General features: G+C 41.6%; 1 protein-coding gene across 1 annotated transcript in view; it reads right to left on the reverse strand.

Moving 5' to 3' along the window:
• TRAF6 (TNF receptor associated factor 6) overlaps positions 1-25,825 on the reverse strand; it is a 219,202-nt gene that overhangs the window by 136,435 nt on the left and 56,942 nt on the right. Inside the window, 3 exon segments of the mRNA XM_053720146.1 lie at positions 6,150-6,187; positions 6,190-6,268; positions 6,270-6,300. Coding sequence (XP_053576121.1) covers positions 6,150-6,187; positions 6,190-6,268; positions 6,270-6,300 — 148 coding nt within the window.

The raw sequence follows: 25,825 nt of genomic DNA on the forward strand, positions 1-25,825 counted from the left end.
CATATGCACTTTTCCCAAAAAATGAAACTGACAGTCTGAAAGAAGGGAATACTGATTATCCTGAATCATGGCAAATAACAGAATTTCTAGTTTACCTGATAAATTACTTTCTCCAACGGTGTGTCCGGTCCACGGCGTCATCCTTACTTGTGGGATATTCTCTTCCCCAACAGGAAATGGCAAAGAGCCCAGCAAAGCTGGTCACATGATCCCTCCTAGGCTCCGCCTACCCCAGTCATTCGACCGACGTTAAGGAGGAATATTTGCATAGGAGAAACCATATGTTACCGTGGTGACTGTAGTTAAAGAAAATAAATTATCAGACCTGATTAAAAAAACCAGGGCGGGCCGTGGACCGGACACACCGTTGGAGAAAGTAATTTATCAGGTAAACATAAATTCTGTTTTCTCCAACATAGGTGTGTCCGGTCCACGGCGTCATCCTTACTTGTGGGAACCAATACCAAAGCTTTAGGACACGGATGAAGGGAGGGAGCAAATCAGGTCACCTAAATGGAAGGCACCACGGCTTGCAAAACCTTTCTCCCAAAAATAGCCTCAGAAGAAGCAAAAGTATCAAATTTGTAAAATTTAGAAAAAGTGTGCAGTGAAGACCAAGTCGCTGCCTTACATATCTGATCAACAGAAGCCTCGTTCTTGAAGGCCCATGTGGAAGCCACAGCCCTAGTGGAGTGAGCTGTGATTCTTTCAGGAGGCTGCCGTCCGGCAGTCTCATAAGCCAATCGGATAATGCTTTTAATCCAGAAGGAGAGAGAGGTAGAAGTTGCTTTTTGACCTCTCCGTTTACCAGAATAAACAACAAACAAAGACAAAGTTTGTCTGAAATCCTTAGTAGCTGCTAAGTAAAATTTGAGAGCACGAACTACATCCAAGTTGTGCAACAAACGTTCCTTCTTTGAAACTGGATTAGGACACAAAGAAGGCACAACTATCTCCTGGTTAATGTTTTTGTTAGAAACAACTTTTGGAAGAAAACCAGGTTTAGTACGCAAAACCACCTTATCTGCATGGAACACCAGATAAGGAGAAGAACACTGCAGAGCAGATAATTCTGAAACTCTTCTAGCAGAAGAAATTGCAACCAAAAACAAAACTTTCCAAGATAATAACTTAATATCAACGGAATTGTACGGGTTCAAACGGAACCCCCTGAAGAACTGAAAGAAACTAGGTTGAGACTCCAAGGAGGAGTTCAAAATTTTGTTAAACAGCTTGATCTAACCAGAGGCTGAACAAAGGCTAGAACATCTGGCACAGCTGCCAGCTTTTTGTGAAGTAACACAGACAAGGCAGAAATCTGTCCCATCAAGAACTTGCAGATAATCCTCTTTTCCAATCCTTCTCGAAGGAAGGATAGACTCTTAGGAATCTAACCCTTGTCCCAAGGGAAATCCTGCAGATTCACACCAACAGATATACCAAATTATGTGGTAATTTTTCTGGTTCCAGGCTTTCAGGCCTGAACAAGAGTATTAATAACAGAATCTGAGAACCCTCCGCTTTGATAAGATCAAGCGTTCAATCTCCAAGCAGTCAGCTGGAGTGGGTCGAACGGACCCCTAGAACAAGAAGGTCTCGTCTCCAACGGTCGCTTCCCATGGTGGAGCCGATGACATACTCTCACAGATCTGCTACAAGTCCTGCGTGGCCAGCAGGAGCTATACAAAATCACCGACGCCTCTCCTGATTGATCCTGGCTTACCCAGCCTTCCCTGGGGATGCGAGGAAACGGCGGGGAACACATAAGCTAGTTTGAAGGTCCCAAGGTGCTACTAGTGATCCACTAGAGCCGCCTTGGGATCCCCTGGATCTGTACCCGTAGTAAGGAACTCTGAAGTTCTGACGAGAGGCCCATCAGATCCATGTCTGGAATGCCCCACGGTTGAGTGAACTTCGGGCAAAGATTTCCGGTGGAGTTCCCACTCCCCCCGGATGCAAATGTCTGACGACTCAGAAAATCCGCTTCCCCATTTTCACTCCTGGGATGTGGATAGCAGACAGGTGGCAGGAGTGAGACTCCGCCCATAGAATGATTTTGGTCACTTCTTCCATCGCTAGGGAACTCCTTGTTCCCCCTGATGGTAGATGTATGAACTTGGCCTCCGCTAGCTGAGGCCAAGCTTTGAGAGCATTGAATATCGCTCCTCAGTTCCAGCATTAATTTATCGGGTAGAGAGATTCTACCCAGAGACCAAAGGACCCTGAGGCTTTCAGGGATCCCCCAGACCGCGCCCCCAGCCATCAAGACTGGCGTCGGTCGTGACAATGACCCACTCTGGTCTGCGGAAGGTCACTCCCTTGTGACAGGTTGTCCAGGGACAGCACCAACGGAATGAGTCTCTTGGTCCTCTGATTTATTGTATCTTCGGAGGACAAGTGAATAGTCCCCATTCCACTGACTGAGCATGAACAGTTGTAATGGTCTTAGATGAATGGCAACAAAAGGAACTATGTCATTGCCGCTACCCATCAATCATCAAACTAGAAACACGCGGCTGCAGTGACAGGGACAATGCAATGCAATTGGTTGTAGAAGGGACCTTGTCTGAACAACACTCTTTAGCAGACCTTCTAATTTTATATCCATAGGATCTTGGAAAGCACAACTATCTTCTATGGGGTATAGTGGCGCGCTTGTGTAGAGTAGAAACCGCCCCCCTCGACCTTGGGGACTGTCTGACCATCAGTCCTTTCTGGGGTCGACTATAGGAAAACAATTTTATAAATATGGGGGGAGGTACTAAAGGTATACCGGGCCTGTCCCATTCTTTACTAACAATGTACGCACCCGCTGGATATAGGAAAAGCTTCGGGGGGCCCGGGGCCTCTAAGAACTTTATCCCATTTTAACATAGTGGTTCTGGAAGACCAGATAATCACAATCATCCAAAATGGATAACCACTCCTTAAGCAGAGCGCGGAGATGTTCCAACTTAAATTTAAAAGTAACTCACATCAGGTTCAGCTTGTTGAGAACTGTTTCCTGAATCTGAAATTTCTCCTCAGACAAAACCTCCTGGCCCCTCAGACTGGTGTAGGGGCCCTTCAGAAACCATATCATCGCGTTCTCTATGCTCTACAGAATTTTCTAACAAAGAGCAGTCGCGCTTTCGCTGATAAGTGGGCACTATGGCCTAAATGTTTTATGCTAGACATATCATTACAGCCGTTAAATGTTGCATAGTAAGGAGTATTGGCGCACTAGATGTACTAGGGGCCTCCTGTGATGGGCAAGATGGTGTAGACGAAGGAGGGGATGATTCGCAGTACCCTGCTTACTCCTCCACTTGAGGAATCATCTTGGGCATCATTTTTACTAAATTTTTTTTCATGACATAAATACATATAGTTAAATGAGAAGGAACCTTGGTTTCCCCACAGTCAGAACACAATCTATCTGGTAGTTCAGACCATGTTAAACAGCATAAACTTGATACAACAGCACAAAAAAGTTTTAACATAAAACACTTACTGTCACTTTAAAGTTTTAAACCTAAACACACTTTAATACTGCCAAATGCGAAAAGTATGAAGGGAACTTGTTCAAATTCACCAGAATTTCACCACCAGTGTCTTTCAAGCTTAACAGTAATGCCCCCACCCAAATTTGGAAGCTTTACCCCTTAAAATAACGGAACCCGGAGCCGTTTTTATATTCTAACACCCTTTACAGTCCCTGAATGCTGCTTTGCTGAGACCCAACCAAGCCCAAAGGGGAATACGATACCAAATGATGCCTTCAGAAAGACTTTTCTATGTATCAGAGCTCCACACACATGCAGCTGCATGCCATTGTGTCTCAAAAACAAGTGCGCCATAACCGGCGCGAAAATGAGGCTCTGACAAATGATTAGGGAAAGTCCCCTAAGAATAAGGTGTCTAAAACGTGTCCTGCCGATATAATCTTATCAAAATACCCAGATTAAATGATTCCTCCAGGCTAAATATGTGTTAATAATGAATCGATTCTAGCCAGAAAAGTCTACAGTCGTAATAAGCCCTTGTGAAGCCCTTATTTACTACTTTAATAAACAAGGCTTACCGGATCCCCCATAGGGACACAATGCCAGCTTCCAGCATTACATTGTCCCTTGTATTAGAATGTGTATACCTAGCAAGCAGATAAGAGACTGCCACACTGTTCACTGAAGTTAATTGCTTCACAGTCTGTGTGGAACAGCCAAGGATTTTAGTTACAGGTGCTAAATCATTTTCCTCTACAAACAGAAATCATATCTTTTTCTGTTTTGCGTAAATAGTACATACCAGCACTATTTTAACCATAACCAATCTTGCATTGAATAATAAAAACTACAGTTAAACACTAAAACACTCTAAGCCATCTCCGTGGAGATGTTGCCCTGTACAACGGCCAAAGAGAAGACTGGGGTCGGCGGAGCCTAGGAGGGATCATGTGACCAGCTTTGCTGGGCTCTTTGCCATTTCCTGTTGGGGAAGAGAAATCCACAAGTAAGGATGACGCCGTGGACCGGACACACCCTATGTTGGAGAAATAGGTTTAACAATATATTTAGACTTTACATATAAAGTGCCCAACCATAGCTTAGAGTGTCATGAATAGAAATAAGACTTACTTACCCCTAAGACACTCATCTACATATAGTAGAAAGCCAAACCAGTACTGAAACGAGAATCAGTAGAGGTAATGGTATATAAGAGTATATCGTTGATCTGAAAAAGGGAGGTAGGAGAAGAAATCTCTACAACCGATAACAGAGAACCTATGAAATAGATCCCCTAGAGGAAGACCATGGTATTCAAATAGGCAATACTCTCTTCACATCCCTCTGACATTCACTGCACTCTGAGAGGAAAACCGGGCTTCAGCCTGCTGCGAAGCGCATATCAACGTAGAAATCTAGCACAAACTTACTTCACCACCTCCATGGGAGGCAAAGTTTGTAAAAACTGAATTGTGGGTGTGGTGAGGGGTGTATTTATAGGCATTTTGAGGTTTGGGAAACTTTGCCCCTTCTGGTAGGAATGTATATCCCATACGTCACTAGCTCATGGACTCTTGCCAATTACATGAAAGAAAACAATTCTAAAGCAGGAGAGTAAAGAGGCAGACAAGAAAGACACCACTACTTATCATTATGAACTTATCTGAACAAGCAGTGGTGGGTGGTGGGGGGCTTAAGCCCAACCGCCCTGAAAAAACAAGGAAGTTAGCAAGGCAGCTATTCAGCCACCAAACAGAAAGCTGAAGTAATTATGTGGCCTGCAAGGTATACAGAGAAAAATGTGGCTCTAAATCTGCACTTCTCCCCAAAGATGCATGGCACCTAAACCATCAATACGGCCTATTTTCTATGGAGTGTGAGATAATCGAGTCTTGAATTAGATAAATCCTTCTTGGCCACTATGGTTCTTTTAGTAATTGGGTATACCGCCCAAATGAATCCTACCCTCTCAGAAAGACACACAATTTATCATTGTGGCTACCAACACAGTTAGTCATTTTTTACTGATGATGAATCTTAGGGTGATTACACCTAATTTAATGTCTTTGTCACGTGTGTAACAGGCAAACTCATCAAAAAAACAAACAAACAACAAAAAAAAAACACTAAATAGCCAGGATGGGGTTAAAAATAGATCTAATTATGTTAAAGGAATAGTCTAGTGACAATTAAACTTTCATAATTCAGATGGAGTATACAATTTTAAGCAACTTTCTAAATTTACAGCTATTATCAAATTTTCTTCTTTCTCTTGGTATCTTTATTTGAAAAAGCAGGAATGTAAGTATAGGAGCCGTCCCATTTTTGGTTCAGCCCCCGGGTAGCGCTTGCTGATTGGTGTCTAAATGTAGCCACCAATCAGCAAGTGCTACCCAGGTTCCAAACCAAAAATGGGGACGGCTCCTAAGCTTAAGAGAACGAAGAAAAATGAATAGGAGTAAATTAGAAAGTTGCTTAAAATTATATGGTCTATCTGAATCATGAAAGTTTATTTTTGACTGGACTATTCCTTTAAGGAAAGCTGAAATGTGGCCTCCACATAACAGAAGAGATAATCTGGGCACTGTCGAAAAGTTGGAGAACGCATGGTAGGTGGGTGCAACGTAAGTAAACCATACAAAATCAAGTATAAGCTCTGCTGACCTCCAGGCGCCTCAGCTCCATCTTGGCATAGCAGCCTGGCTCGGACATTTCACAGTTAGAGACAGAATTTCTCGCTTGGCAAAATTATCTGGGAACAGCTGTTTTTCCTGAAGAATCTCCATTGTCTACTGGACACTTGGGGCATGCATCCCTGAAGGACAAAAATCAGCAGAGAAAGAGTCGTGAGTTGAAAAGTTATTTTACAAGACATACAGCATTAAAGGGTTATGAAACCCAAATGTTTTCTTTGATGATTTAGACAGAGAATGTAATTTTAAATTACTTTGCCATTTATTTCGATTATCTAATTTGTTTTGTTGTCTTTCTATCCCTTTGTTGAAAAGGATACCAATCAGAGGCTATTGATTGGTGGCTGCACATACATGCCTCTTGTCATTTGCTTTCAGCTAGCTGCCCAGTAGTGCAATACTGCTCCTTCAACAAAGGATAATAAGAGAATGAAACAAATGAGATAGAAGTTAAATGGAAAGTAGTTTAAAACAGTAAAATTATCTGAATCAGGAAAAAAAAAGTGTTATTACTTTGAGTGGATTATATTCTAATGCGTCATGTCTGTAGATGTAACACCATCTCTTATTGTTCTCTGGTGTAATAATGAGAAGGCAAAATTTAAAAGGGCATCAAATTATTTGTTCTATCAACATAGTATATATCTAGCAATCAAAGGCCAAGCATTGCAACATACTACACTAATATAATATAATATATATATATATATACTATATATATATCTAATATACTATACTTATATTTATATATATATATCTATATTATATATATATATATATATATATATATATATAATTTAATCTGTCATTTATCCAGGGACCCACCCCTTTAAAGCCTGTTATCTTCTTTGCTGTGGCCACTGAAAGTCAGATAAAACTATTACTACACTTTGCAGAATGTAGCCAAATTGCAGGACACCACGCCAGTCTTTCTGGGGCCAATTAGGCAAAATAAATAATAAAAGTATACCTGCAAATTATGCTTATCCAAACAACCTATAAAAGGTCTAATCTAAAAATCTTTATTTTCAGCCTCAAAGACAAGGATAACAAAACTTCAGTAAAGCATAAAGGAACAGTATACAATATAATTTTTGTTGTTTTAAAAGATAGATAATCCCTTTAATTACCCATTCCCCAGTTTTGCACAACCAACACTGTTATAATACACTTTTTTACCTCTGTGATTACCTTGTATATAAGCATCTTATGACAGCCCCCTGATCACATGACATTTTATTATCTATTGAGTTGCATTTATTACTGTGTTGTGATAAATCTTAAATAACTCCACGGGTGTTAACACAATGTTATCTATATGGCCCATATGAACTAGCAGTCTCCTTTTGTGAAAAGCAAATAAAATAGCATGTGATTAAGAGGCTGTCCACAGTGGCTTAGAAACAGGCAGAAATTTAGAGGTTTCAATGTTTAAAACGTATATTAATATATCAATGTTGGTTGTGCAAAGCTGGGGAATGGGTGCTAAAGGTGTAATCTATCTTTTTTAAACACTAACAATTTTAGTGTAGACTGTCCCTTTAAGTGGCGAGACGAGAGTTAGGGAAAACATGGGAAGTAGAAAACTGGATAACTAATCTCAATAGATGCTCCCCTCTTTTTACAGTGAAATGCATTATTGAGATTTATCTAAAAGTGGTAAATGGTTGGTACTTATACCCTACAAGATTTTGCAAATCAGATGAAGCACATGATTGATTATGCTACAGAGGTTGTGGAGAGGTGGGAACATACACCCACATGAGGTGGGAACATACACCCACATGTGGTGGGCATTCACTAAGTTAAAGATGTATGGACAAATTTATCCAAGCTATTAAAATCCATCTTGGATAAGAAAACATAATTTATGAAGAATTTACTTGATAAATTCATTTCTTTCATATTGGGCAAGAGTCCATGAGCTAGTGACGTATGGGAAATACATTCCTACCAGGAGAGGCCAAGTTTCCCAAACCTCAAAATGCCTATAAATACACCCCCACCACACCCACAATTCAGTTTAACGAATAGCCAAGAAGTGGGGTGATAAGAAAGGAGCGAAAGCATCAACAAGGAATTGGAATAATTGTGCTTTATACAAAAAAATCATAACCACCATAAAAAGGGTGGGTCTCATGGACTCTTGCCAATATGAAAGAAATGAATTAATCAGGTAAATTCTTACATAAATTATGTTTTCTTTCATGTAATTGGCAAGAGTCAATGAGCTAGTGACATATGGGATAACAAATACCCAAGATGTGGAACTCCACGCTCGAGTCACTAGAGAGGGAGGGATAAAAATAAAGAAAGCCTATTCCGCTGAAAAATTAATCCACAACCCAAATCAAAAGTTTTAATCTTAATAATGAAAAAAACTAAAATTATAAGCATAAGAATCAAACTGAAACAGCTGCCTGAAGTACTTTTCTACCAAAAGCTGCTTCTGAAGAAGAAAAAACATCAAAATTGTAGAACTTAGTAACAGTATGCAAAGAATACCAAGTTGCTGCTTTGCAAATCTGATCAACAGAAGCTTCACTCTTAAAAGCCCAGGAAGTAGAAACTGACCTAGTAGAATGAGCCGTAATCCTCTGAGGCGGGGGATTTACCCGACTCCAAATAAGCATGATGAATCAAAAGCTTTAACCAAGAAGCCAAGGAAATAGCAGAGGCCTTCTGACCTTTCCTAGAACCAGAGAAGATAAACAAATAGACTAGAAGTCTTCCTGAAATCGTTAGTAGCTTCAACATATATTTCAAAGCTCTTACCACATCCAAAGAATGTTAAAGATATCTCCAGAGAATTCTTAGGATTAGGACACAAAAAAGGGACAACAACTTTCTCTACGAATGGTTGTTGGAGTTCACAACTTTAGGTAAAAATTTAAACCAAGTCCGCAAAACCGCCTTATCCTGATGAAAAATCAGAAAGGAGACTCACAAGAAAGAGCAGATAATTCAGAAACTCTTCTAGCAGAAGAGATGGCCAAAAGGAACAATACTTTCCAAGAAAGTAATTTAATGTCAAGAGAATGCATAGGCTCAAACGGAGGAGCCTGTAAAGCCTTCAAAACCAAATTAAGACTCCAAGGAGGGAGAGATTGATTTAATGACGGCCCTGTGATACGAACAACAGCCTGAACAAAACAATGAATATCAGGAAGATTAGCAACTTTCTCTGTGGAACAGAGCAGAAAAAAACAGAGATTTGACCTTTCCAAGGAACTTGCAAGACAAACCCATATCTAAACATCCTGAAGAAACTGTAAAATTCTAGGAATTCTAAAAGAATGCCAAGAGGAATTTATGAGAAGAGCACCATGAAAGTAAGTCTTCCAAACTCGATAATAAATCTTTCTAGACCAAAGATTCGAGCTGCAACTAGTATTAATCACTGAGTCAGCGAACCTCTATGACTAATCACAAGCGTTCATCTCCATACCTTCAAATTTAATGATTTGAGATCCTGATGGAAAAAAACGGGCCTTGAGATAGAAGGTCTGGCCTTAACGGAAGTGGCCAAGGTTGGCAACTGGACATCCGAATAAGATCGCCTACCAAAACCTGTGTGGCATGCTGGAGCCACAGCAGTACAAACGAAGCTCCATTATGATTTTGGAAATCCCTCTTGGAAGAAGAATCACTAGGCGGAAAAATATAAGCAGGTTGATACTTCCAAGGAAGCGTCAACGCATCCCACAGCATCCGCCTGAGGATCCCTGGACCTGGACAGATACCTGTGAAGTTTCCTGTTAGATGAGAAGCCATCAGATCTATTTCTGGAAGCCCCACATCTGAACAATCTGAAAAACACATCTGGGCTGAAGAGACCACTCTCCCCGGATGTAAAGTCTGACGACTGAGATAATCCGCTTCCAATTGTCTATACTGGGATAAGGATCCGAAGAGATTAGACAGGAGCTGGATTCCGCCCCAAGCAAGACTCGAGATACTTCTTTCATAGCCTGAGGACTGTGAGTCCCACCCTGATCGATTGACATACGCCAACAGTTGTGACCTTGGTCTGTCTGAAACAAAATAAACTGTATTCTCTTCAGTAGAGGCAAAACTGAAGAACTGAGAATCGCACAGAGTTCCAAAATATTGATTGGTAATTTCGCCTCTTGAAATTTCCAAACACCTGCGCTGTCAGAGCTCCCCCAGACAGCTCACCAACCTGAAAGACCCTCGCATCTGTTGAGACACAGTCCAGGTTGGACGACAAAAGAGGCCCCATGAACTAAAACGATGGTGATCTAACCACCAAGTCAGAGAGAGTTGAACATTGGGATTTAAGGATAATAATTGTGATATATTTGTATAATCCCCTGCACCATTGGTTCAGCATACAAAGCTGAAGAGGTCTCATGTGAAAATGAGCAAAGGGGATCGCGTCCGATGCTGCAGTCATGAGACCTAAAACCTCCATGCACATAGCTACTGAAGGGGAATGATTGAGACTGAAGCTGTAACTAATTTCAGACGCTCTTGTCAGTTAGAGACCAAGTCATGGATACTGAATCATTTGGAACCCTCAAAAGGTTACCCCTTGTCTGAGGAATCAACGAATTTTTGGTAACCTTGATCCCTCCATCCATGTCTTTGAAACAACAACACTAGTTGCATTTGTGTGAGATTCTGCAGACAACATAAAGACTGAGCAAGTAACCAAGATATCGTCCAAAATAAGGAAACACTGCAATACCCTGCTCTCCTGATTACAGAGAGTAGGGCACCGAGAACCCTTTGAAAGATCCTTGGAGCTGTTGCTAGGCCAAAAGGAGGAGCAACAACATAGCGTATGCTTGTCTACGAAAAGAGAATCTCAGGAAATGCTAGTGCTCTGGCTGATTCGGAATATGAAGATAAGCATCCTGTACAGTCTATTGTCGACATTATAATGCCCTTGTGAACACCAAAGGCAGAATAGTCCTTTATAGTCCACCATTTTGAATGTAGGTATTCTTACCATAACGCATTCAAAACATGTTAGATCCAGAACTGGTCTGAAAGAATTCTTCTTTGGAACAATGAACAGATTTGAATAAAACCCCAGACCCCGGTTCCTGAAAAGGAACTGGCACAATTACCCCAGATAACTCCAGATCTGAAACACACTTCAGAAAAGCCTGAGCTTTTACTGGGTTCATTGGAATGCGTGAGAGAAAGAAACTTCTCACAGGCGGTCTTACTTTGAAACCTATTCTGTACCCTTGAGAAACAATGTTCTGAATCCAATGATTTTGGATTGAATTGATCCAAACATCCTTGTAAAATCTTAGTCTGCCCCCCTACCAGCTGCGCTGGAATGAGGGCCGCACCTTCATGCGGACTTGGGGGCTGATTTAGATCTTTTAAATGGCTTGGATTTATTCCAGACTGCTTCCAATTGGAAACCATTCCCTTATGGGAAGGGTCAGGTTTCTGTTCCTTATTTTGACGAAAGGAGCGAAAACGGTTAGCAGCCTTAAATTTACCCTTAGATTTTTTATCCTGAGACAAAAAAGCTCCCTTCCCTCCAGTAACAGTTGAAAAAATAGAATCCAACTGAGAACCAAATAATTTATTACCTTGGAAAGAAAGAGATAACGTTGATTTAGAAGTCATATCAGCATTCCAAGATTTAAGCCATAAAGCTCTTCTAGCTAATATAGCTAAAGACATATATCTGAAATCAATTCTAATGATATAAAAAATGGCATCACAAATGAAATTATTAGCATGTTGAATTAGCTTAACAATGCTATACACATTATGATCTGGTACTTGTGCTAAAGTTTCCAACCAAAAAGTTGAAGCAGCAGCAACATCAAACAAAGAAATAGCAGGCCTAAGAAGATGACCTGAACATAAATAAGCCTTCCTTAGATAAGATTCAAGTTTCCTATCTAAAGGATCTTTAAAAGAAGTACTATCTGCCGTAGGAATAGTAGTAAGTTTAGCAAGAGTAGAGATGGCCCCATCAACTTTGGGGATCTTTTCCCAAAACTCCACTCTATCCAGTCGGCAAAAGGATACAGTTTCTTAAACTTGAAGAAGGAGTAAAAGAAGTACCCAGGACTATTTCCATTCCCTAGAAATTACATCAGAACATAGCATCAGGAACTGGAAACAACCTCTGGAATAACTACATGAGGTTAAAAACCGACATCTTAAACGTTTACTGGTTATAATATCAAGAGCGACCTAGTCTCCTCCATATCTAATGCACTCCAAACACCCTCCTTTAATAATGGAACGACTATACTCCATTTACAATAAGTACTGACGATTTGTCAGTGTCAATATTGAGCAGAATCTTCTGAACCAGATAGAACCTCCATTAGAGATAGATAAAAAAGAATGCTGTCGGTCATTTCCAAAATCACATCAATTTTATGGAGAAGTTATAAACGACCTTTTACGTTTATTAGACAGGTGGCATGCAGACAAAGCCTTCTGAATGGAATTATAACACATTCTCTCACCATTAACAGGAATATCCTCGAGCATTCAGATGTTGCAAGAAACAACAACAGGTAATGGATTATTACTAATGGAAATATTGTCTGCATTTGTAAATTTATCATGACAACTAACACAAACTACAGCCGGAGGAACAGTTACCACAAGTTTACAACAAATGCACTTAGCTTTGGTAGAACCGACATCAGGCAGCAGGATTCCAATAGTAGATTCTGAGACAGGGTCAGATTGAGACATCTTGCAATATGTAATTGAAAAAATAACATATAAAGCAAAATGATCAATTTCCTTATATGACAGTTTCAGGAAAGGGAAAAAATGCAAACAAAATAAGCCTCTGGAAACCAGAAGCAAAATGAAATAAAGACTTAAATAATGTCAAAAATCTGGCGCCAAGTATGACGTCCACAACTGATATAATATTTTTTGGCACCAAAAAACGTCTGCAACAAACATGACCGTCATAGATGACGCAACTACGTGAAAACTCTTGGCGCCAACTAAGACGCCGGAAATGACAAAAATACGTCAACAAACGTAACTTCCGCGCCAAAAAAGTCCAAGAATGACGCAATAAATATAGCATTTCTCGCTCCCTGCGAGTCTCAAAACAGATTTTTACCTTGAAAGAGAGAGATAATAATCTAGTTTTGGGACACCATGTCAGCATTCCAAGATTTAAGCCATAAGCACTTCTATTTAGAATGGCTAAAGACATGGATTTGACATTCATCCTTCGGAACATCAAATATAGCGACACAAATAAAATGATTTGTATGTTGAAGTAAGACAATGTCGATAATTCAGAATCTGAAGGACAACTGCTGTGCTAAACTGTCCCAAACCACAAAAGAGAAGCAGCGCAACGGTCAGCCATAGATATAACAGATCTAAGGATCCTAAAAGAAGTTACTGTCCTTCCATAGGACTAGTAGTACGTTTGGCACAGCTGTGTAAATTGCCCCATCAACTTTAGGAACAGGTTTACCCAAAAGTTCCAAATTCGGCTTCAGGTAAAAGGATACAATTCTTAACACCTAGAAGAAGGGATTAAAAAAAAAGGTACAAGGCTGAGACCATTCTTTAGCAATCTCACATCCCTAGCAGATCAGCAATCAGGAATAGGAAATGCTTCAGAAGTAATAACTGACAGTCTTAAATACCAGAACTTTAGACGATTACTGCTTTATCACTCAGGAGGTTCTAGACTCATACCCCAAGTTAAACTAAACTTCCTTAAGAGAGAAATAATAAATTCTATCTAAAATAAAAAAGATTTGTCAATATCCGTCTGACGTGGCATTCTCTGAATCAGAGGAAAACCCCATCTGTAGAGAATACATCAGTATGCTGAAGGCCAGAACTAAATTCACGTAGGTTTAGGAAAATGTTGCAAAACACTTTTACCTTTATTTGAAGGAGGAATAGCAGTCAGTTGTCTTTCTCTATAGCTGCAGCAATAACATCTTTAATTTCGTACTGTAATGCTATGTACATTAGACAAGATGGAATACAGTGGGTGTATATTACAATCTTGAGAGAATGGGAAACAGAGCAAAAATGTATAGAAAAGAAAACTGATTCATAAATGCTGCCATGAAAACTGTTATCTAAAACACTGAATAAGCTGTGGGCGGAGCTTTGTAAACGGCAATATTGGCGGGAAACTTTTTTGCGCAAAAATAAACGGCTCAAAAATCATGAACATCATGCCTATAACAAATAGCATCATCACGATGCGCGACATGCAAAGCTGTAGTGGAATTCTATACACCTAATAAAAGCAGGTAAGAATTTTGAATTAATATACAAAAAAAATGTACTAATAAAGCCTAATGGGATACTTCTATTATAGCTGCATAAAATTTAATTAACAACATATCTATGAGACTAACATAATACTTAGCATTCTAATTTAAAAATACATTACTAGCTCCAAAAAACTCTGTGTATGTTTCACAGACTCCTACTAACCTTGACAAATATTTAGCCACAAATAAATTCGCTAAAAAAACAGAATTTATGCTTACCTGATAATTACTTTCTCCAACGGTGTGTCCGGTCCACGGTGTCATCCTTACTTGTGGGATATTCTCTTCCCCAACAGGAAATGGCAAAGAGCCCAGCAAAGCTGGTCACATGATCCCTCCTAGGCTCCGCCTACCCCAGTCATTCGACCGACGTAAAGGAGGAATATGCATAGGAGAAATCATATGATACCGTGGTGACTGTAGTTAGAGAAAATAATTCATCAGACCTGATTAAAAAAACCAGGGCGGGCCGTGGACCGGACACACCGTTGGAGAAAGTAATTTATCAGGTAAGCATAAATTCTGTTTTCTCCAACATAGGTGTGTCCGGTCCACGGCGTCATCCTTACTTGTGGGAACCAATACCAAAGCTTTAGGACACGGATGATGGGAGGGAGCAAATCAGGTCACCTAGATGGAAGGCACCACGGCTTGCAAAACCTTTCTCCCAAAAATAGCCTCAGAAGAAGCAAAAGTATCAAATTTGTAAAATTTGGTAAAAGTGTGCAGTGAAGACCAAGTTGCTGCCTTACATATCTGATCAACAGAAGCCTCGTTCTTGAAGGCCCATGTGGACGCCACAGCCCTAGTGGAGTGAGCTGTGATTCTTTCAGGAGGCTGCCGTCCGGCAGTCTCATAAGCCAATCGGATGATGCTTTTAAGCCAAAAAGAGAGAGGTAGAAGTTGCTTTTTGACCTCTCCTTTTACCAGAATAAACAACAAACAAAGAAGATGTTTGTCTGAAATCCTTTGTAGCCTCTAAATAGAATTTTAGAGCACGAACTACATCCAAATTGTGTAACAAACGTTCCTTCTTTGAAACTGGATTCGGACACAAAGAAGGCACAACTATCTCCTGGTTAATGTTTTTGTTAGAAACAACTTTCGGAAGAAAACCAGGTTTAGTACGCAAAACCACCTTATCTGCATGGAACACCAGATAAGGAGGAGAACACTGCAGAGCAGATAACTCTGAAACTCTTCTAGCAGAAGAAATTGCAACCAAAAACAAAACTTTCCAAGATAGTAACTTAATATCTACGGAATGTAAGGGTTCAAACGGAACCCCTTGAAGAACTGAAAGAACTAAATTGAGACTCCAAGGAGGAGTCAAAGGTTTGTAAACAGGCTTGATTCTAACCAGAGCCTGAACAAAAGCTTGAACATCTGGCACAGCTGCCAGTTTTTTGTGAAGTAAAACAGATAAAGCAGAAATCTGTCCCTTCAAAGAACTTGCAGATAATCCTTTCTCCAAACCCTCCTGTAGAAAGGATAGAATCTTAGGAATTTTTATCTTGTTCCATGGGAATCCTTTAGATTCACACCAACAAATATATTTTTTCCATATTTTATGGTAAATTTTCCTAGTTACAGGCTTTCTAGCCTGAACAAGAGTATCAATGACAGAATCTGAAAACCCACGCTTTGATAAAATCAAGCGTTCAATCTCCAAGCAGTCAGTTGGAGTGAAGCCAGATTCGGATGTTCGAATGGAACTTGAACAAGAAGGTCCTGTCTCAAAGGTAGCTTCCATGGTGGAGCCGATGACATATTCACCAGGTCTGCATACCAAGTTCTGCGTGGCCACGCAGGAGCTATCAAGATCACCGAAGCCCTCTCCTGATTGATCCTGGCTACCAGCCTGGGAATGAGAGGGAACAGTGGGAATACATAAGCTAGGTTGAAGGTCCAAGGTGCTATCAGTGCATCTACTAGAGTCGCCCTGGGATCCCTGGATCTGGACCCGTAGCAAGGAACCTTGAAGTTCTGACGAGACGCCATCAGGTCCATGTCTGGAATGCCCCATAATTGAGTTATTTGGGCAAAGATTTCCGGATGGAGTTCCCACTCCCCCGGATGGAAAGTCTGACGACTCAGAAAATCCGCTTCCCAATTTTCCACTCCTGGGATGTGGATTGCAGACAAGTGGCAGGAGTGATTCTCCGCCCATTGAATTATTTTGGTCACTTCCTCCATCGCCAGGGAACTCCTTGTTCCCCCCTGATGGTTGATATATGCAACAGTCGTCATGTTGTCTGATTGAAACCTTATGAATTTGGCCTTTGCTAGTTGAGGCCAAGCTTTGAGAGCATTGAATATCGCTCGCAGTTCCAGAATGTTTATCGGGAGAAGAGATTCTTCCCGAGACCATAGACCCTGAGCTTTCAGGGGTTCCCAGACCGCGCCCCAGCCCACCAGACTGGCGTCGGTCGTGACAATGACCCACTCTGGTCTGCGGAAGCTCATTCCCTGTGACAGGTTGTCCAAGTTCAGCCACCAACGGAGTGAATCTCTGGTTCTTTGATCTACTTGGATCGTCGGAGACAAGTCTGTATAATCCCCATTCCACTGTCTGAGCATGCACAGTTGTAATGGTCTTAGATGAATTCGTGCAAAAGGAACTATGTCCAGTGCCGCAACCATCAAACCTATTACTTCCATGCACTGCGCTATGGAAGGAAGAAGAACAGAATGAAGTACTTGACAAGAGCTTAGAAGTTTTGATTTACTGGCCTCTGTCAGAAAAATCTTCATTTCTAAGGAGTCTACTTATTGTTCCCAAGAAGGGAACTCTTGTTGACCGGGGACAGAGAACTTTTTTTATGTTCACTTTCCACCCGTGAGATCTGAGAAAGGCCTCAGGACAATGTCCGTATGAGCCCTTTGCTTTTGACAGAGACGCACCGCTAGAATCCAGTATGTCGTCCACGTAAGGTACTACTGCAATGCCCCTTGGTCCTCTAGCACCGCTAGAAGGGACCCCTAGTACTTATGTGAAAATCCTTGGAGCAGTGGCTAATCCGACATGGAGTGCACACACACTGGTAAATGCTTGTCCAAGAAAGGCGAACCTTAGGAACCGAAGTATCCTTGTGGATAGGAATATGTAGATACCGCACTCTTAACTCCACCGTGCGTCCATGAATTGACCTTCCTGGCATGGTAGGAAGAATTGTTCGAATGCGTTTACCATCTTGAACGATGGAACCCTGAGAACTTTGTTTAGACATCTTGAGATCTAAAATTGGTCTGAATGTTCCTTCTTTTTGGGAACTATGAACAGATTGGAGTAAAACCCCATCCCTTGTTCTCCTAATGGAACAGATGAATCACTCCCATTCTTAACAGGTCTTCTACACAATGTAAGAATGCCTGTCTTTTTATTTGGTTTGAAGACAATTGAGACCTGTGGAACCTCCCCCTGGGGGGTAGTTCCTTGAATTCCAGGAGATAACCTTGAGAAACTATTTCTAGCGCCCAAGGATCCTGAACATCTCTTGCCCAAGCCTGAGCAAAGAGAGAGAGTCTGCCCCCCACCAGATCCGGGTCCCGGATCGGGGGGCCAACACTTCATGCTGTTTTAGTAGCAGTGGCAGGTTTTCTTGGCCTGCTTACCCTTGTTCCAGCCTTGCATCGGTCTCCAGGCTGGTTTGGTTTGAGAACTATTACCCTCTTGCTTAGAGGGGTGTAGAATTGAGGCTGGGTCTGTTTCTGCGAAAGGGACGAAAATTTGGCTTATTTTTAGCCTTAAAAGACCTATCCTGAGGAAGGGCGTGCCTTCCCCCAGTGATGTCTGGAAATAATCTCTTTCAAGTCAGGGCAAACAGCGTTTTACCTTTGAAAGGGATGTTAAGCAATTTGTTCTTGAGGACACATCCCTGACCAAGACTTTAGCCAAGACGCTCTGCGCGCCCACAATAGCAAAAACCTGATTTTCGCCGCTAATCTAGATAATTGCAAAGTGGCGTCTAAGATAAAAGAGTTAGCCAAGTTAAGTGCTTGAACTCTGTCCATAACCTCCTCATAACGAAGATTCTTTATTGAGCGACTTTTCTAGTTCTTCGAACCAGAAACACGCTGCTGTAGTGACAGGAACAATGCATGAAAATGGTTGTAGAAGGTAACCTTGCTGAACAACACATCTTTTTAAGCATTCCCTCTAATTTTTATCCATAGGATCTTTGAAAGCACAACTATCGTCTATAGGGGATAGTAGGGCGTTGTTTAGAGTAGGAAACCGCCCCCTCGACCTGTGGACTGTCGGCCATGAATCCTTTCTGGGGTCGACCATAGGAAATAATTTATTAAATTATAGGGGGACGGAAACAAAAGGTATGCCGGGCCTTTCCCATTCCATATTTACAATGTCCGCCACCCGCTTGGGTATAGGAAAAGCATCGGGGGGCACCGGGACCTCTAGGAACTTGTCCATCTTACATAACTTCTCTGGAATGACCAAATTGTCACAATCATCCAGAGTAGATAACACCTCCTTAAGCAGAGCGCGGAGATTGTCTTAAGTTAAATTTAAAAGTAAATAACATCAGGTTCAGCTTGTTGAGAAATTTTTCCTGAATCTGAAATTTCTCCCTCAGCACAAAACCTCCCTCCTGGCCCCCTTCAGATTGGTGTGAGGGAATGTCAGAACCATTATCATCAGCGTCCTCATGCTCTTCATATCTAAAACAGAGCAATCGCGCTTTCTCTGATAAGTGGGCATTTTGGACAAAATGATTTTTAATAGAATTATCCATTACAAGCCGTTAATTGTTGCATAGTAAGAAGGATTGGCGCACTAGATGTACTAGGGGCCTCTTGTGTGGGCAAGACTGGTGTAGACACAGAAGGGGAAGATGCAGTACCATGCTTACTCCCCTCGCTTGAGGAATCATTTTGGGCAACATCATTATCAGTGGCATCATTGTCCCTACTTTGTTTGGACACTATGTCACATTCATCACATATATTTAAATGGGGAGGAACCTTGGCTTCCAAACATACAGAACATCGTCTATCTGATGGTTCAGACATGTTAACAGGCATAAACTTGATAACAAAGCACAAAAAACGTTTTAAAATAAAACCGTTACTGTCACTTTAAATTTTAAACTGAACACACTTTATTACTGAATATGTGAAAAAGTATGAAGGAATTGTTCAAAATTCACCAAAATTTCACCACAGTGTCTTAAAGCCTTAAAAGTATTGCACACCAAAGCTTTAACTCTTAAAATAACGGAACCGGAGCCGTTTTTACATTTAACCCCTATACAGTCCCTGGTATCTGCTTTGCTGAGACCCAAACCAAGCCAGAGGGGGAATACGATACCAAATGACGCCTTCAATAAAGCTTTTTCAGTGGTTCATAGCTCCTCACACATGCATCTGCATACCTTGCTTTCCAAAAACAACTGCGCATTAGTGGCAGCGAAAATGAGGCTCTGCCTATGACAGAAAAGGCCCCCAGTGAAAAAGGTGTCCAATACAGTGCCTGCCGTTTTTTTAATACATCCCCAAGATTAAAATAACTATTTATAGTTATAATCCACTAAATATACTTATTAAAGTAATCGTTTTAGCCCAGAAAAATGTCTACCAGTCTTTAAAGCCCATGTGAAGCCTTTATTCTTATACTAAACTTAAGAAAATGGCTTACCGGTTCCCATAGGGAAAAATGACAGCTTCCAGCATTACCAAGTCTTGTTAGAAATGTGTCATACCTCAAGCAGCAAAAGTCTGCCCACTGTTTCCCCCAACTGAAGTTAATACATCTCAACAGTCCTGTGTGGAAACAGCCATCGATTTTAGTAACGGTTGCTAAAATCATTTTCCTCTTACAAACAGAAATCTTCATCTCTTTTCTGTTTCAGAGTAAATAGTACATACCAGCACTATTTTAAAATAACAAACTCTTGATTGAAGAATAAAACTACATTTAAACACCAAAAAACTCTTAGCCATCTCCGTGGAGATGTTGCCTGTGCAACGGCAAAGAGAATGACTGGGGTAGGCGGAGCCTAGGAGGGATCATGTGACCAGCTTTGCTGGGCTCTTTGCCATTTCCTGTTGGGGAAGAGAATATCCCACAAGTAAGGATGACGCCGTGGACCGGACACACCTATGTTGGAGAAAAAGAGCACTGAATTACCGACTCAAAGCACGTATACAAACAATATATAACAACTTTACTTTAAAAGTGCCCAATCCATAGCTGAGAGTGTCTTATATAATAAAGTATATACTTACTATGTAAGACAACCCATTCACATATAGCAGACAGCCAAACCAGTACTGAAACATATCAGCAGAGGTAACAATACAAGAGTATATTATCGATCTATAAAGGGAGGCAGCAGATGAATCCCTGCGACTGATATACAGAGAGCCTGATGAAAAGCTTTCCTATAGGTGAAAACATGGTATCATCAGGCAATACTCCCTTTACATCCTTCAGACAAACACTGCACTTAGAGAGGAACTGGGCTTCAATATGCTTAGAAGCGCCTTTCACTGAAGAAATTAAGCACATCATGCTTCACCACCTCCTAAGGAGGCAAAGTTTTTAAAACTGAGGTATGAGTGAGATGGGAGGTGTATTTATAGGCATTTAAGGTTTGGGAAACTTTGCCCCTCCTGGTAGGAATGTATATCTCATCAGCAACTAGCTCATGGACTCTTGCCACCTATATGAGAGATAAAGATATATATATATATATATATATATATATATATATATATATTATATATAAGGAATGTATGCTTACCCGATAAATTGATTTCTTCTACGATACGACGAGTCCACGGATTCATCCTTACTTGTGGGATATTATCCCTCCTGCTAACAGGAAGTGGCAAAGAGCACCACAGCAGAGCTGTATATATAGCTCCTCCCTCCTCTCCCCCCCCAGTCATTCGACCGAAGGTATAGGAAGAGAAAAGAAAAGCTAAAGGGTGCAGAGGTGACTGAAGTTTTGAAAACAAAAATATAATCTGTCTAAGATGACAGGAAGGGCCGTGGACTCGTCGTATCGTAGAAGAAATCAATTTATCAGGTAAGCATAAATTTCCTTTTCTTCTACTAGATACGACGAGTCCACAGATTCATCCTTACTTGTGGGATACAATACCAAAGCTACAGGACACGGATGAACGGGAGGGACAAGACAGATACCTAAACAGAAGGCACCACTGCTTGAAGAACTTTTCTCCCAAAATAGCCTCAGAAGAAGCAAAAGTATCAAATTTGGAAAAAAGGGAGGACTAAGTCGCAGCCTTACAAATCTGTTCAACAGAAGCATCGTTTTAAAAGCCCATGTGGGAAGCCACCGCTCTAGTAGAATGAGCTGTATTTTTTCAGGAGGCTGCTGTCCAGCAGTCTCGTATGCCAAACGGATGATGCTTTTCAGCCAAAAAGAAATTGAGGTAGCCGTAGCTTTTTGACCCCTACGCTTTCCAGAATAAACAACAAATAAGGAAGATGTTTGACCGAAATCCTTGGTTGCTTGTAAGTAAAACTTCAAGGCACGAACCACGTCCAAGTTATATAACAGACGCTCCGTCTTAGAGAGGAGGATTAGGACATAGAGAAGGAACAACAATTTCCTGATTAATATTCTTATTTGAAACAACCTTTGTAAGGAATCCAGGTTTAGTATGCAAAACCACCTATCAGAATGGAATATAAGATAAGGCGAGTCGCATTGTAACGCAGAAAGCTCAGAACTCTTTGAGCAGAAGAGATAGCAACTAAAAACAGAACTTTCCAAGATAGAAGTTTAATATCTATGGAATGCATGGGTTCAAACGGAACCCCTTGAAGAACATTTAGATCTAAATTCAAACTCCATGGCGGAGCAACAGGTTTAAAACACAGGCTTGATTCTAACTAAAGCCTGACAAAACGAGGCTGAACGTCTTGGACATCCGCCAGACGCTTGTGTAGTAATATTGAGAAAGCAGAAATCTGTCCCTTTAAGGAACTAGCTGATAATCCCTTCTCCAATCCTTCTTGGAGAAAGGACAAAATCCTAGGAATCCTAACCTTACTCCATGAGTAGCCCTTGGATTCGCACCAATAAAGATATTTATGCCATATCTTATGGTAAATTTTCCTAGTGACAGGCTTTCGAGCCTGAATCAAGGTATCAATGACCGACTCAGAGAATCCCCGCTTAGATAAAATCAAGTGTTCAATCTCCAGGCAGTCAGCTGCAGAGAAATTAGATTTGGATGTAGAAACGGAACTTGAATGAGAAGGTCCTGTCTCAGTGGCAGTGATGACATTTCCACTAGATCTGCATACCAAGTCCTGCGTGGCCACGCAGGCGCTATCAAGATTACCGAAGCCCTCTCCTGTTTGATTCTGACAATCAGACGAGGTAGGAGAGGAAAAGGAGGAAACACATAAGCCAGGTTGAACGACCAAGGTACTGCTAGAGCATCTATCAGTACTGCTTGAGGATCCCTTGATCTGGACCCGTAACAAGGAAGTTTGTCATTCTGACGAGATGCCGTCAGATCCTATTCTGGTGTGCCCTATTGATGAATCAATGCCGCAAACACCTCCGGATGGAGCTCCCACTCCCCCGGATGAAAAGTCAGACGACTTAGAAAATCCGCTTCCCAGTTCTCTACTCCTGGGACATAGATTGCTGATAGATGGCACAAGTGAGTCTCTGCCCATCAAATTATCTTGGAAACCTCCATCATCGCTAGAGAACTCTTTGTTCCCCCTTGATGATTGATATATGCTACAGTCGTGATATTGTCCGACTGAGGCCACTCTTGAAGCGCGTTGAATATTGCTCTCAGTTCCAGAATATTGATTGGAAGTAGGGACTCCTCCTGAGTCCAAACACCCTGAGCCTTCAGGGAATTCCAGACTGCACCCCAGCCCAAGAGGCTGGCGTCCGTCGTCACTATGACCCATGCTGGTCTGCGGAAGCACATTCCCTGGGACAGATGATCCTGTGACAACCACCAAAGAAGAGAGTCTCTGGTTTCTAGATCCAGATTTATTTGAGGAGATAAACCCGCATAACCCCCATTCCACTGTCTGAGCATGCACAGTTGCAGTGGTCTGAGATGTAAGCGAGCAAACGGAACGATGTCCATTGCCGCTACCATTAATCTGATGACCTCCATACACTGCGCCACTGATGGCCGAGGAGTGGACTGAAGTGCTCGGCAAGTAGTAAAGATCTTTGACTTTCTGACCTCCATCAGAAATATTTTCATGTCTACCGAGTCTATCAGAGTTCCTAAGAAAGGAACTAGTGAACTCGTTTGTATATTCACCTTCCACCCGTGAGTTCTCAGAAAAGCCAACACTATGTCCGTGTGAGATTTGGCTAGCTGGTAAGTTGAAGCCTGAATCAAAATATCGTCCAGATATGGCGCCACTGCTATGCCCCGCGACCTTAGAACCGCCAGAAGGGACCCTAGCACCTTTGTGAAGATTCTGGGAGCTGTGGCGAACCCGAAGGGCCACAAACTGGTAGTGTTTGTCCAGGAAGGCGAACCTGAGAAACTGGTGATGATCTTTGTGGATAGGAATGTGAAGATACGCATCCTTTAAGTCCACGGTAGTCATATATTGACCCTCCTGGATCATTGGTAAAATAGTTCGAATGGTCTCCATCTTGAACGATGGAACTCTGAGAAATTTGTTTAGGCATTTGAGATCTAAAATCGGTCTGAATATTCCCTTTTTTGGGAACACAAACAGATTTGAGACCCCTGCCCCCTGTCCTAGTTTTGGAACTGGGCAGATTACACCCATGTTATATAGGACTTCTACACAGCGTAAGAACGCCTCTCTTTTTGTCTGGTCAGTGGTCTACAGACAAACGTGACAGATGAAATCTTCCCCTTGGCAGAAAATCCTTGAACTCTAGTCGATACCCCTGGGTCACGATTTCTAAAGCTCAGGGATCCTGAACGTCCCTTGCCCAAGCCTGAGCGAAGAGAGAAAGTCTGCCCCCTACTAGATCCGGTCCCGGATTGGGGGCTGCCCCTTAATGCTGTCTTAGTAGCAGCAGCAGAGGGCTTCTTGGCCTGTTTGCCTTTATTCCAGGTCTGGTTAGGTCTCCAGACTGACTTGGAATGTGCAAAACTCCCCTCCTGCTTTGTGGCGAAGGAGGAAGTAGAGGGTCCACCTTTAAAATTCCGAAAGGAACGAAAAAAACAACAATCTGAAAAAACGGTACTGCGCCTTTAAGAGAAAAAAAAGCATACAAAACTGCTTTAAAAGGTTTTAACACTCACATATTTATCATATGTGTCTAATCTGGCAGCCTAAGATTGCACCACAAGTAAGGGACTATTAACCCTTTATTAGCAAAAACGTTACCCAAAAAAAAAAAAGTTATGAGAATAAACTATCAACCCCCTGAACCTCACCACAGCTCTGCTGTGGCACCTACCTGCCCTCTGGGGTCTGAAAATTACACTCTCACTTCGATAAGTCTATCTCTTCAGTTGAGGCCCACCGGAGCTGGAGCTTGCTGTCTCTATGTTTAATACAACTGCGCATCTAAGGAGCAAAATAAGGCCCGCCCATCACACACGATGTCTCAGCCTAGTGTAAAAACATAATTTATGCTTACCTGATAAATTTATTTCTCTTGTGGTGTATCCAGTTCACGGATCATCCATTACTTGTGGGATATTCTCATTCCCAACAGGAAGTTGCAAGAGGACACCCACAGCAGAGCCGCTACATAGCTCCGCCCCTAACTGCCATATCCAGTCATTCGACCGAAAACACGCAAAGAAAGGAGAAACCATAGGGTGCAGTGGTGACTGTAGTTTAAATGAAAAAATTACCTGCCTTAAAATGACAGGGCGGGCCGTGGACTGGATACACCACAAGAGAAATAAATTTATCAGGTAAGCATAAATTATGTTTTCTCTTGTAAGGTGTATCCAGTCCACGGATCATCCATTACTTGTGGGATACCAATACCAAAGCTAAAGTACACGGATGAAGGGAGGGACAAGGCAGGTACTTAAACGGAAGGTACCACTGCCTGTAAAACCTCTCCCCCAAAAATAGCCTCCGAAGAAGCAAAAGTATCAAATTTGTAGAATTTTGAAAAAGTATGAAGCGAAGACCAAGTCGCCGCCTTGCAAATCTGTTCAACAGAAGCCTCATTTTTAAAGGCCCATGTGGAAGCCACAGCTCTAGTAGAATGAGCTGTAATCCTTTCAGGAGGCTGCTGGCCAGCCAGTCTCATAGGCTAAGCGGATTATGCTTCTTAGCCAAAAAGAAAGAGGTTGCCGAAGCCTTTTGACCTCTCCTCTGTCCAGAGTAGACAACAAACAAAGCAGATATTTGACGAAAATCTTTAGTAGCTTGTAAGTA

Source organism: Bombina bombina, chromosome 7, assembly GCF_027579735.1.
Source record: "Bombina bombina isolate aBomBom1 chromosome 7, aBomBom1.pri, whole genome shotgun sequence".
NCBI classification, from domain to species: domain Eukaryota; kingdom Metazoa; phylum Chordata; class Amphibia; order Anura; family Bombinatoridae; genus Bombina; species Bombina bombina.